General features: G+C 37.2%; 2 protein-coding genes across 7 annotated transcripts in view; both read left to right on the top strand.

Annotated features, from left to right (window-relative positions):
* Positions 1-531, top strand: part of LOC135163507 (uncharacterized) — an 18,032-nt gene extending 17,501 nt beyond the window's left edge. The window contains exon 3 of one of the 2 annotated variants that reach the window (XM_064122977.1): positions 475-531. The gene's annotated coding sequence lies outside the window, so the exon portion shown is untranslated. The remainder of the gene's footprint in view (positions 1-474) is intronic. The other variant, XM_064122976.1, reaches the window with a different exon arrangement.
* LOC135163509 (uncharacterized) lies at positions 44-14,469 on the top strand. Of its 5 annotated transcripts, XM_064122983.1 has the most exons (4): positions 588-2,627; positions 2,738-2,868; positions 13,772-13,934; positions 14,095-14,469. In XM_064122983.1, the coding sequence occupies exons 2-4, from the start codon at positions 2,741-2,743 to the stop codon at positions 14,329-14,331; spliced, it is 528 nt and encodes a 175-aa protein (XP_063979053.1). In that variant the 5' UTR covers positions 588-2,627; positions 2,738-2,740; the 3' UTR covers positions 14,332-14,469. The 5 variants fall into 5 exon arrangements, with proteins under 5 accessions (XP_063979054.1, XP_063979053.1, XP_063979055.1 ...); XM_064122984.1 differs by lacking the exons at positions 588-2,627; positions 2,738-2,868 and adding an exon at positions 44-569 and having other exon boundaries at positions 14,095-14,462; XM_064122985.1 differs by lacking the exons at positions 588-2,627; positions 2,738-2,868 and adding an exon at positions 3,121-3,243 and having other exon boundaries at positions 14,095-14,462.

Genomic DNA, 14,469 nt, shown 5'->3' with positions numbered 1-14,469 from the left:
GTGAGTGCCCCCTTTTATTCTCTTCCCGCCCCAAAAAAAGTAACAATATTAAAACCCATTAATCCTAAAAGCCCGAAAATACAACCTCCCCCCAACGGTAAGCCTTTCCTTTTAATTAACTCCCCCTGAGTATTTGTATCTCCGCCCAATTTAGTTTTTCCGGAAATAAATATTAATGAATTGTACGCGTAAATTCTTCCCACACATTTTTTGCCAATCAAATTGGAATCGCCCCCTTTGTTATTATTCTATTGAGCCACGCATATGTCTCAGATTGGTTGGTTTTACCCCCCCATCTTGAGATTATTAAAATAAGGCCTAAAATATTTCGTTAAGAAAAAATTTATAAAAAAAATCCTGACTTCCATTAAAATTATCATTAAACGTGAATTACACCCGAATCCGGATTATTTGCTTTATCCCCAGTTAAATTAGTTATACCGGCTTTCTCTTTCAATATTGACAATATTGAAGGAGGCAAATCTCGGAATTATTAGTAATCCGGCCGAGAGGAATCAGTTGGTAACCAATTCCGCAAGGCGATGGCTACGAGATGTAGAACCGCTAAAGTGAGTAATTATGTACACAAGTCTCTGAGAATAGACCTAAGAATTTTGGAGGGTATTCAAACAGTAATACTGTCGATAAACGGATTGTAGCGATTAGCTTAAATAAATGTGGGAAGATGGACAGCTCTAACGTTCAACTTATTTAATTTCCTCTCCTTCCAATTCAATCAATTCCGGCCGGCGTCGTCCGGCGTCGTTCGTTTAATTGAATATAAGTTCTAGCCTCTAAATCCATGTCCTTCGACGCAATGAATATCTCGGGACATTATAACACATTTATCAAATGGAAGAAAATATTTGCGGAAAATAAAAAAAGTTTGTCCGTACTTAACCACAACAATTTTGTATAATAGTGATTGTTGGGTGAGCGATCTGGGTTGTGTAAGAGGAGTGGTTGAGGAGGGCTGGTGGCGATGAGGGGTGATGAGAGAGGGTGAGGAGCGAATGAGGGGGCCCGAAAAAATACGACACAAATGGTTCACACCCTATTTGAGTATATCAAGTCACTGTTTATTGTAATATATAGTTAATCTTTAATTGAGATACAATGATGAGCGGCACTGATTTTATTAATTGATTATGAGCTGAATTTACTAATGAGCAACCGAGAATTACACGGTACGGTGAGAAATTTAATATTGAGAATAACTAGAGCGCCCCGATACACGTGTTCACAATGTGATGTCCGGAAGACGAGAGAGCGATTTTGAGAGAGGTCACGGCCGAGAACAATCAGATCGATGGCACGTGACCCCTTTCGAGTGGTCAAAGGGCGTGTTTCCGGGGTTGATGCCTCCGGAAAGTGGCGCCCCAATGAGGCAAAAATGCCAAAAGGTCCCCTGGCAACAGTGGGTTGTTTTGGGCCAGGAGTCGAACGGTCATCGGTTGTAGAGCGCGGCGGAAGGGGAGGCTGGGATTTAGCCGGATTCCCAACAGTGATGTTTTATTATATAAAATGTGGAAATGTAGACGTTTTTTCAACTGTATAGAAAAAAGAAGTTTATGTGAAGCAAATGTGGCAGAAAAATTCTGCAGGTTGCACTTCTATACGAAGTGTCAGGAAGAACAGTATTTCCTTGTGGGGGAGGAGACATTGCTCTACAAGAAAGAAAATAGACCAATCACTGATCTTTTCTCTCAATAGACAACATATGCAAACGAGGTGGGGTGAAAAAAGGACAACTGGAGCATCCTTCCCCATAAGTTATTCATAGCATCCGCACGCAAGTCAAATTTTCAAAAGCGTGGAAAACTCAGCCCTTCCTCCAAACTAGGAAGGCATCAAGGAACTTCATAAGAATAGTTTGACTACATTCATTTTTTTGCGGCAAAATTACATAAAGTCAACTGAACTTATCTCTTAAACCCAGTGGAAGTTCAGTGCTTCCAATAAGCAATAAACCTGGAAGTTTCAAACCCAAACTATGACTATCCGATAAAGATGAAAAATGAAAATGAAATAAAAATAGTGAAGAATAATAGTGACGAGAAAAGGCTAACTGAGAAAATACTGAAAAAAGTAAAACTTTGGCAATGTGCAAAAGATTGACAAGAAGAAAAACTCGTACATACAGTTAAGTGATAAATCACCCCGTAGCACACAGATGAATTTAACATTATGAATGTGAATAAAAAAAACTGAAGTCATGTAAGTGTATATCAAGGAAAAAAGTGCGGATTAATATGTTTGTAGACCATCTGGATATTTTCAATTAAGTAAATGATGAAAATATGCCCGCTCAAAATCCAAATGTGGTACGAAGAACAACAACAGAAACGTAGTATTAAGAATGCTCATATATCAAAGGGAACAGGAAGAAGTACAGGCTCGCGAAAAACATCTACAACTCGGGGAAAAAAAGAAGGCAGAATGTATCGCCGGTAAGGAAAGGCGACTACCGGCTCAGAAAACAGAGGTGATTTCGAACTCGTGAGTTCGACAAAAGTTGATCCGAGAACCATACATTGGTGAAAATCATCCATGAGACAGTATCAAATGCAGATTCATCAATCGAGATCATTCCAAACACTTCATCAAAAGTAATATAATCTTGGAGCGTAAGTGTGAAATTGCACAGCATGGACAATCGATTTATATTATTGTCAGCAGCTGACAATAAATATCTGGCAAGCATTCTCGTTATATTTTTGATATATTTTCGTTTTAGTTAATGCGCCTTCAAAACATATCAACCCAACGTCAACACGAGATTGATCAAATTGACGCGGAATCGGAGCAGCGCAGCAATCACCAGGAAGAATTGACCCGCCTGTCTCACTTTTGTCCCATTATCGACCAGTATGCAATCAGACTAACAATTCATTGTTTATTGAATATTTTCGTATTTTTTTAATCACTGAATGAATATCATAACATTTTCAGTAATAATAGCGAGTTTTAATTTTTTTAATAGCTGGGCGGACCCCATATTCTTGCTCCGGGACCCACCCTTTTTCTTCTTTACTGTTTAGAGGGTTTGAGCACCGGATAGTGGGGTGGAGCTTTGCAGATATATGTAAACTGCAAGGTCTCTCAATTACTCATATCCAACCATCACGCCTTCTCGATTACAGTGTTCAGTATTTTTCATGTTCTCATTTTTTTTTAATTGATAATAAAATGGTGATGCCAGAGAGTATTGTTGCATTATACCGGGTCAGTTTTACCTATATGGTAAGTTTTGTGTTTTTCATTTTCGGGGCATTCGTGTTTTTATGGTTAGTGATTTCTCGTGTTGATGTGTTTCGTTTTCTTGTAGTAACATACTTTATATTAGCTATCCGTTTCGCGTCGTGAATTTGTGTACTTTCTCTTTCTTTTTTTTTCGTGTGTTGCGTATGTTTTAGTTTGTTCGTACGTGCTTGCTTTTATGTTGCATTGTATTTTGTTGTTTGGTGTTGGAATATGGGTTTTAAAACTAAATTAAATAACACCTTTTATTACTTTTTTAAAACTTTAATTGAAAGAAATTGTTCTAGACAGTCAGAAGGTACTTCACTGTATAAATATTTACGAGACACTAACTCCGTACACTACCAAAACTTACACAGGCAATCGGTTCCAAAGAGTAATATAATTCCCACCCCCCTAGAACATTTTCCCTTTCCTCTTGGATCCTTCTGGTCACCACGTGTTTGGTTTTTACTTTCAAAAAAAAAACCCGGAGCAATAAAGCAGGAGAAACTAGTATTCCTCAAGCGGGGAAAATAAACTCGGGGGAAAGAGTGTGAATTCTGTTTTTGGGAAATCCCCAAAATCCAACACACCCCCTCAGAATGCAATCGATGAAAAAATGTGTACAAGATCTTAATAATAACTACTAGAATAAAGTTCCAAACTTAGGTACCTCCTGACCGTTTCCTGGGGCAAATACATATGGTTCAGCATTTACTGCATTGGATTAGGGAAACCCAGAAAAACCTAATCAAACCAATCAATTTACACAACATTGATTATTTTATTATTTTAACCCTATTTCAGTCCTTAGTTGTAAGAATCTCGGTGCAGGAAGTGGTTTCGTCAGTATGTCAGCCAATTGTTTATCTGTGGGAATATGTAACAATTTTACTATATTTTTCTCTACTTGTTCTCTTGAAAAATGATACTTTATATCAATATGTTTGGAACGCTTGTGACTAGCTCGATTATCAGCTATACCAATGCAGCCATTATTGTCTTCATATATTATTTTTGGATTTTCAATCTCAATATGTATACTCTGAGCTAATGATCTGAGCCAGATTAATGCTCTAACTGCTTCAAAAAGAGCCATGTATTCAGCTTCTGTGGATGAAGCAGCCACTGAAGGTCGTCGACGAGTGTTCCAACATATTGTACATTTGTTATATAATGTAACTAGATAACCAGTAGTGCTTCTTCTATCAGTACTATCGCCTCCACCCCAATCTGAATCAACGTAACCTGCCAAAACATCATGACTTGTGCTTCTTTCATAAATTAATTTCAAATCTACTGAACCCTTTAAATATCTAAATACTCTCTTTAGGCATTTCCATAATTCCTCATTGTTTTTATTGGTATACCTGCTTAGAAGATTTATTGCCGTACTCAAGTCAGGTCTTGTACAAACCATGAGATACATTAAACAACCGATAGCATTTCGACAGGGTGCGTTGAACTCGTCTTCTACATTTAATGCTTCATAATTTAATTTTGTTTCTAATGGCGTATTTACTGCATTGCATTCAGGCATTTTGAACTTATTTAAAATAGTTTTAATATACGCACTCTGGTCTAATGTTATTGTATTTTCTGTCCTATTGATTTTGATTCCTAAAAGTAATTTGATATCTCTCAGATCAACCATCTGAAATGTTTGCATTAAATATAATTTCAATTCTTCCAGAGCCTCTTGATCGGCAGTTGCTATAACTAAATCATCTACGTATAAAATTAAATAAATATTTTTCAACACATGGCCTCTGTCATGTATATAAACACATCGATCTACTGGAGAACTTTTAAATTTTCTTTTCGTTATTGCTATATCAAATTCTTCAAACCAGCATCTTGCTGCCTGTTTGAGTCCATATAAGGATCTACTCAATCTACATACTTGATTATTTTTACTTTTAACACCGTCAGGTACTCTCATATAAATTTCCTCCTTCAATTTACCGTTTAAAAATGCTGTTTTAACATCCATGTGATGAATTATTAAATTGAATGGATTTGCGAATGCAATTAGGAATCTAAAACTTGAAAGTCTCGCGACAGGTGCAAAAGTCTCATTGTAATCTTCTAGATATTTTTGACTGAAGCCTTTTGCTACTAATGGTGCTTTGTATCTTACCGGATTTCCAAATTCATCATTTTTTAATGCGAATACCCATTTACAGTCTATTATATTTTTTCCTTCCGGTTTTTCAACCAATGTCCATGGTTGATTAATTAATAAAGAATTCAATTCGTCTTGAATGCCATGTTCCCAGAGTTCTCTGTCATCTCTGTTTTCTATATCGTGAAATGAATTTGGAATTTTACATACTACTGATTGAGCGCACATTAAATAATCAGGTTGTAAATTTTCTTCGCTGTAAGAAAATTTTGGAATATTTCTAATTCTATTCCTCAGTCTTAGTTGTGAAAAATCTTTATTGCTATTATTACTATTTTCATTAGGAGGTGCTCCATCCTTTTTCAAATCATTGGACCCCCTTAAAATATCATTTTTGTCTCTTAAGTTTTTCAAGTCGTTGTCATGAATCTTTTTCTGCAGCCTTTGTGTCATTTCTCCTGATGCTGACCATGTGTCAGTAGCATCGATTTTATGACTTTCACAGTGAGGTATTGGGCTTTGGCTACCTTTATTGCTAGGTATACCGAATCCCCTCCATTTTGGCTTTCTTGCTGTGTTTGACGTCTCGTCAGGGACTCCAGCTTTACCAAATTTGTTTTTCTCATTCAATACTTCGCTATCAATTTCAGTATCATTTATTTCTGAATTTGACCCATTGTCAGTGATTACAGTTTCTTTACATACTGAGTTTGAGCTGTTCTCAGGGACTCCAGTTTCATTTTCTATCACCCGTGGTCTGCTTATATGAAAGTTTGATTCATCGACAATTACATCTCTTGCAACGATGTATTTTCTATTTTCTTCATCCCATATTCTGTATCCACTTGGTTCATATCCTACCAGTATTCCTTCCATGATTTTTCATCAAATTTATTCTCATTTGTTTTGATAAGAACATGAACCGTGGAACCAAATACTTTCAAATATTTTATTGGTGGTTTCTTGCCATGCCACAATTCAAATGGTGTTTTGTTGATTTTTAATGCTTTTGTTGAAGTTTTGTTTATTAAATACACTGCTGTTAGAACAGCATCCCCCCAGAAAACTTTATCTAACTTTGCCTCGATAATCATAGCGCGAGCTCTCTTTAATACCGTACGATTCATACGCTCAGCGACACCGTTTAACTGTGGGGTTCCCGGTACTGTAAACTGATAAGTTGTTCCTTTTTCTATGCAATAATTTTTCATTTCATTTGATAAATACTCTCGACCGTTATCGCAATAGATATTAACTACTTTTGAATTAAAATGGTTTTCACTTTTAGCTACATAATCTTTGAATTTAGAAAATACTTCGGATCTATTTTGCATTAAATAGATAACTGAATAATGAGTAAATTCGTCAATAAAGGTTACAAAATATCTTTGATCTTTCACGGTTAGAGGAGTTACCAGACCGAAAACATCCGTATGTATTATGAATAATGCTCGTTGCACATGCCTTTTATCCTTTTCTTTACTGAATGGTAATTTCGCTTGTTTACTCTTTATACAAGCTTCGCATAGTGTATCGTTTGGCTCAATTTTGTTCAACAAATCAACATCGCTTACCATTTCTTTACTTTTTAATTCTAAAAATTTATTTTTGCCAATATGGCCTAAACGGTGGTGCCATAGATTGTAATCTATTACTTTTGCTATGCATGTAAGAGACTCACCCATGTTGACGGTGAATTCGACAATGTTTACGTTGCTTCGTCTCTTACCACTAATAACTACCTTACCGCTGTTGTAAATTTGGAACCCCTGTCCATCAAAAACGGTTTTCCAATCTGATGCCTGCAATTTTGATACAGATAACAGATTGCACGATACTTCCGGTACATAAAGAACTTGGATACGTTCGCCTTCGATTCCGATGTTGCTCGTCACCTTCAGCGTGCCTTGCTTGGTTGCATTGCCAAATATTCCGCTTTTGCCAACCAGAATTTTTATTGGGCTGCTCAGCTTTTCAAAGTCTTCTGTCAGATCCTCGCGGTTGATCAAGTGATGAGATGTGCCAGAGTCCAGTAGAAACTTGATTTTCATGGAATCATCGTCTTTCAATAAACAATCTCCAGCCATGAATGCATATTCCATTTGGTCCATTTGGTCAGAGACATTTACTGCCTGGGCTGATTGTGCAGTTCCGCTGTTATTTTTCTTCTTGTACTCTTGCACTTTCTTGTAATAATAACACTCTTTAATAATATGTCCCATCCTACCACACTGATGACACTTCTTATTGTTTCTTTTGTTCGATTTAAAATTATTTGGTTTAAATCCAGTGAATTTTCGTATTTGATGATTTCGGCTTGAATGATCATTTCGACTTGCGCGATAATTCCGATTGTCGCGGAAATTTTGATTTCGTCGAAAATTGTCACTATTTTCACGAGAGGCATTTCCCGATTTCTCGTTCCCTGCAAAGAGAGCTTTTGCACTTGTATCATTGTTTTCCATTGACATTTTTGTTTCATATTCAAGAAGTCGGTTTTTTACTTGTTCCAACGTTGATTGTTCAATCAATCCAGTTTCAATTGACGTCGTAATTGCCTCATAAGATTTGGGTAGAGTCATTAACAATCTTGCTATCTTCGTTATCTCGGGCATTGTTCCACCGGCTCTCACATAGCGTCTGACCAGATCGTAGAATGTGGTGAAGTGATTAATTAATGAACTGTTCACTTTGATTTTTAACGTGATCAGTTGTTTATCCAATGTCATCATAGTAGTAGCACTTTTACGTTCGTACATGGTGTCCTGTTTCGCAAAAAATTGACTTGAAGTAAGTCCTTCTCCATATTCGAAAAGGGTATCCGAAAGATGATTTGTTATCACGTCATTCGCTTGTCTGTCCGCGTCTTCCCAATCGCATCCGACTCGTTCCGGACGGGCTTCATCTATTACTTTGATGATTCCCAAATCAATTAAAAAATTTCTAATTCTTTGCTTCCACACACTATAGCCTTCACCATTGAACCGATCAATTTTTCGTTTCATTTGACTTAGCGGCGGCATTGTCACTGTTATTGTTAGTTTACTGTAACCACTTAATTACCACACGAATTGGAACTTTAAAAAAACTTGAAGACAACACACAAAGAAAATTGTTCTTCAATTCACGCACTAAATATTTGAAAACAATACTGGGCTCATAACCTGTGGAATATGGGTTTTAAAACTAAATTAAATAACACCTTTTACTACTTTTTTAAAACTTTAATTGAAAGAAATTGTTCTAGACAGTCAGAAGGTACTTCACTGTATAAATATCTACGAGAGACTAACTCCGTAAACTACCAAAACTTAAACAGGCAATCGGTTCCAAAGAGTAATAGAAAAACAAAATTGAAAAAAAACTTAAAACAACAATTACTTAAAAAGTGAAGCCACAATTATGGAAATTTGAAAAAACTACAGAAATAACAAAAGACGCCAAGCTCATTGATTGAATTTACCAGTGGAGAAAGCTGGTGATAATAGGAGTCCTTAAACCCTTTTTGAGTTCTCTATGAATATTTTGACTAAGACGAGTACCATAATATCCTACAAAGGACATCGCAGTCAATTCAAATACTCGACTCAAATCGACAGGGGTAAAAAGTCCTTTGTGAATCAAAAAATTATTCAGCCATATGGTCAGGATCAACGTACTTGGCGCGGTTTTTCCTGATGACCTAGCCTATTTGGATATGCGATCTTTCCTTTTTTCGTTAAAAACCGCCCGTGAGTCTTGACCTGAGCAGTGCTGACCCGTATAGCACTGCTGACTGAGAAGTTCGTCGTAAGAATCTTTCATCCCTATGCATCAACTGAGGAACTACGATAGTTTGTGTCTCGAACATAGTTGAATGGTAGAAAATTCACTAGTCCGATGGTCTGCTCGTCAAGATTCTCATCCCTATGCATCAACCGTCGACCTACGCTAGTTAGTGTCTTGAACATAGTTGAATTGTAGAAAATTCCCTGGTCCGATGGTCTGCTCGTCAAGATTATCAAACTCATAGACCTTTTCACGATAACCAGATGGAACTTTCGGTTCAATTTTTCGCTTTGTTGATTCCCCTAGAATTCCCAGACTAAACGACAGTTCGTGTAATAGAGGAAAGTACTCTGTTGTCGCTAGTTCTAAAGAGAAAGTGGTGAGTTTCGAAAAAACCGCGCCAAGTACGTTGATCCTGACCATATGGCTGAATAATTTTTTGATTCACAAAGGACTTTTTACCCCTGTCGATTTGAGTCGAGTATTTGAATTGACTGCGATGTCCTTTGTAGGATATTATGGTACTCGTCTTAGTCAAAATATTCATAGAGAACTCAAAAAGGGTTTAAGGACTCCTATTATCACCAGCTTTCTCCACTGGTAAATTCAATCAATGAGCTTGGCGTCTTTTGTTATTTCTGTAGTTTTTTCAAATTTTCATAATTGTGGCTTCACTTTTTAAGTAATTGTTGTTTTAAGTTTTTTTTCAATTTTGTTTTTCAAATGAACAACATCGAAATATATGCTTGGCGCATTTTTTTACAAAAACATGTTTTGTTTTTGTTTTTTGGCGGATTTCAAGCATTTTTTCAAAATGGACAAGAGATTTCATACCTCCACTACCCAAGCTACTATCGAATGAGAGTCTTACTATTACTTAGATTTGCTCCGTTCTAAAAATAAAAGATAGACATCCTTAGAATTTCTCGACCATCGCATTTTGGCAATGTTTGTATCGTCTGTTTTTATCCATTCGGTTTTCTTATCCCTAAGCAGTCTAATATAGTGGTGGTTTTTTCCGATTTTGCCATGTAACACGGCACTATGGACGGAATATGAATCACCACAGATTTCAACTATAGTTGTTGGAACTGCTTTAAGTTTCCAACTGCTGATTTTTTGTTTAACATCCTTTTTATTGAACGAAAAAATGTTCAATTTTACAATAAGTACCCCGCAGCTACTACTTAAGCATGTTTTTCGTGAAGCATCAGTGACATGTCCACAATTATCACAATGTTGTGAAACGTCGTACCAACATGACAGTGATCTTTTGATCAAATCATCTAAGGACACTGGTTCTTTGATGTTATTAAATGATAAACTCAAAACAATATTATTCTCTTTTGAAGTTTTCATATAATTACATACTTTAAATCGATCAAGATGAGTAAATTCATGTTTTAAATTTTGTTGTAAATCACGCACTTGGTCACATAAACGCTCCAGAAAGATTACGGGATCCTGCTCGTTATCAAGAGAAAATTTATCATCGACGAATTGTATGAGTGCACTTGCATTCAAAACTTCAGAGCCTTCTATGTATTTTTTCAGTAATTCATTTATTACTGAGTGCTCATCTTCGGGGGTGAGCAACAGTACTTGGCGTATTACGAGGGACCGAAATATGCATTGAATTACTGCATTAGCATAACTGGCACCACCGGCAGAATGGCATAGCCCACAGATAGACGAACTTATATCGACTTGTTTATTTTCTACATTCGTCTCATCATTTGAACCAATTTCAAAAGCCCACTGGGTGTCCCATACCTTCGGTCAATATTTATCGGGCAGAGGTATTTGTTTCATATCAGGTCTGTATTTTGCCCCAAGTCTATTGGATTCTTCAATGGCCGTAATGGAAGCTTTTGCCGAAGATGGATCGAAATTGATCAAATGGCCGCCTCCCAATGTAGTTACTCGTGTAAGAGCGACGTACGTTTGGCCAGAAGAAAATATGGTTTGTCCCACATCCATAACAGCAAGGTGTAAACTCAAGCCTTGACTCTTATGAATTGTAAATCCATAGCTCAAACAGATGAGAAACTGTCGTCTCGATATGTAAGCTCCACTCATGATTTCGAATTTTACGTCGATACGTTCAATTTCGTATTCTTTCCCCGATTCTAGGCGAACGGTTATAGAATTTATATATTCTGCTGCCTTATTAACGGATTTAGTAACTGCTGTTACAACTCCAATAGTTCCATTAACCAAACCAGATCTGATTCTCTCTAATCTAAAATTAAACAGTTGTCTCAACTGGTCGCGTTTCAGGATTCATCCAGTGTGATAGCTCCTGCTGATCACTGGATGATTCTGATAAATGTCTATATGTTACCAGATCTGATTCTCTCTAATCTAAAATTAAACAGTTGTCTCAACTGGTCGCGTTTCAGGATTCATCCAGTGTGATAGCTTCTGCTGATCACTGGATGATTCTGATAAATGTCTATATGTTACCAGACCTAATTCTTTCTATTCTAAAATTAAACAGTTGTCTCAACTGGTCGCGTTTCAGGATTCATCCAGTGTGATAGCTCCTGCTGATCATTGGATGATTCTGATAAATGTCTATATGTTACCAGATCTGATTCTCTCTAATCTAAAATTAAACAGTTGTCTCAACTGGTCGCGTTTCAGGATTCATCCAGTGTGATAGCTCCTGCTGATCACTGGATGATTCTGATAAATGTCTATATGTTACCAGACCTAATTCTTTCTATTCTAAAATTAAACAGTTGTCTCAACTGGTCGCGTTTCAGGATTCATCCAGTGTGATAGCTCCTGCTGATCACTGGATGATTCTGATAAATGTCTATCTGTTACCAGATCTGATTCTCTCTAATCTAAAATTAAACAGTTGTCTCAACTGGTCGCGTTTCAGGATTCATCCAGTGTGATAGCTCCTGCTGATCACTAGCTGATTCTGATAAATGTCTATATGTTACCAGACCTAATTCTTTCTATTCTAAAATTAAACAGTTGTCTCAACTGGTCGCGTTTCAGGATTCATCCAGTGTGATAGCTTCTGCTGATCACTGGATGAATTTAGTAAATGCCTATATGTTATGTTCGCCAATTAATTTAAAATTAGAAAAATCAAGTTGAAAAATTGTGGAAGAATAATAATAAATTCGTGTCCTAGCTCGTCTTAACGTGAAAAAAATTGATTATATCATCAAGCTAAAGAAATTGCTCAAGCACATTTAAATACCAATATAAGCAAGTCTTATTTAATCCTAATAACTGTTATCGTACAAAAATAAACCTGGACAGAATTCGATTGGTCGCATCTCTCACTCTCTCTTCCTTTCATTCTTGTTTTCATGCTCACGTTATATGGAAACTAAAATCGTTACTTCTTGTACTGAATTGCCAGAAGAAAAAAATACAAGTTATTGATAATTTGCATAATTTGAGGGTAACAATTAAGTCGTCGACTGATAAATTTGAATTATTTTGAAGAGTTCATTTTCGACGATCTCTAGGTCCACGACACTTTTGCCAACCTCTCATTTCTCGCGCTCGTCGCTGATTGCGAACCGACCACACAGCGCCCGTAGGAAACAAATGCTGTCAACTGTTGAACAAAAATCTGACCGTTTCATTCTGAGATAATCGGACCGTGGAAAATATGTAAAAAAATCCGTTGCTATGCGCGGATCTTTTTAATCAGGCGTTTAATTCGGAAAAACTTGACATAAATGAATATAGCATAGGCGGTTTAGGTAATGTAACTAAGTGTATTTTTGCTGCAAATTGCCGCGTTTTCACTCAGTTACGGAAATTAGTTTTGGAGGTAGTGGAAGGGGTAGTTGTGTCGTGTATAGATACTTGGGAGCACTCGGCTTATTTATTCGAGGTTTCGAAATATATACTTGGCCGATACGCTCCCGCGTATCTCGATAATTCCCCATCCCCTAGAACATTTTCCCTTTCCTCTTGGCCCCTTCTGGTCACCACGTGTTTGGTTTTTACTTTCAAAAAAGAAACCCAGAGCAATAAAGCAGGAGAAACTAGTATTCCTCAAGCGGGGAAAATAAACTCGGGGGAAAGAGTGTGAATTCTGTCTTTGGGAAATCCCCAAAATCCAACATTTGGCGTATAGTATTTTGTTCGTAAACGTGATCCTTGTGTTGACGTGTTGTTGTCGTCATCGCTTTTTTGCCAGGCATTTCTTTCGTTTTTTCTTCGCATCACAAATGTTTTACGCGGTCTTTGCATATTTTGTATGTTTGTTTTTTGTGTCATAGGATTTAGTTTAATTTCTGTTTAATTCTTGTTCTTTTGCATTTTCTGTTTGGTTTTGTAAAATTTTTTCAATTTTCGTGTTTTGTGCTTTTTTTTGGTTTCTACATCATTTTTTTAGTTGTACCTTCTTTCATTTTATTTCATTTCCTTTATATTTTTTCGTTCACGCGGCTTGTAGTCTTCGTGCTTGTATCTTTCTCGTTTTTTGTGTTGTTTCATGTTCTTATTTTTCTTTGGCTCTATTCTTCATTTCTTTTTAAATTTTATGTCTTTATTTTTTTGCCTTGAGTATGTTTCATTTTTTGCTGTACGTTTACATAGTTTTTGGTGGTGTTCTTTTTTTGTTTTCAATTCTTTCATTCGTTTTTTGAAATGCAGGCCACAAGGAGGGAGAGGGCATACCTCAGCGCAGCCAACGAGTGCCTGCGGTGGGATGACCGAGAGGGCGAGATCCTCGAACGCGAGGACATCTTCGGCACTTCGCGTGCTCCATGCCAGGGCAAAGGCCGGGCTGACGGAGGACGATCAAGAACCCTATATGGTAAGTGTCTCTACGTCTTTTCCTTTGTTTTTCTACCCTCTTGCAATTCTACGAAATCTGTCCCATAACCCTCTTCTGTTTCTATAATCTCACCCTCCCTGCCCGCTCTCTCCCTTGCTTTCATATTGTTATTGTATGAATGCATGTTTTTTTGTTTCAGGGTGGAGAGCAGCGGACGGGAGGAGTTGGGCCACACACCCCCAGAATGAAGTGTGTCCGTGCTACCAGGCGCGAGCCCTGGATGCCGGAAGGTGAAGACGAGCAGCCGTTCGCTCTTTACGACGTGGAGGATGCCCGGAGTACGACGTGGAGGATGCTCAGGGTTATCTTCAGCAAGCAACCGCCCCAGCTCGACCTGACTGAGGAAGAGGACTGGACCCTGGAACACTGGAACTGAACCCTAAAAAATAATAAAAATAGCCTCCTTCAATCTTAAATTAAAAAAAATGTATTTCAATTTCAGGCTGATCTTGAATAAAAAAAAAACAGAGTAAAACTTTATTTCTGTCTATTAAGAAACATATCCCAAAAATTT

The sequence above is a fragment of the Diachasmimorpha longicaudata genome, chromosome 6 (genome assembly GCF_034640455.1).
Source record: "Diachasmimorpha longicaudata isolate KC_UGA_2023 chromosome 6, iyDiaLong2, whole genome shotgun sequence".
NCBI classification, from domain to species: Eukaryota; Metazoa; Arthropoda; class Insecta; order Hymenoptera; family Braconidae; genus Diachasmimorpha; species Diachasmimorpha longicaudata.
Note: the sequence above shows the minus strand (reverse complement) of the source record. Positions and strands in the feature narration are given on the sequence as shown.

Coding starts and splice junctions, on each gene's coding strand:
- LOC135163509 (XM_064122982.1), top strand. CDS start 13,611: ATGTTCTTATTTTTCTTTGGCTCTATTCTTCATTTCTTTTTAAATTTT. Junction 13,935..14,094: donor ACGATCAAGAACCCTATATG/GTAAGTGTCTCT, acceptor TTTTTGTTTCAG/GGTGGAGAGCAGCGGACGGG.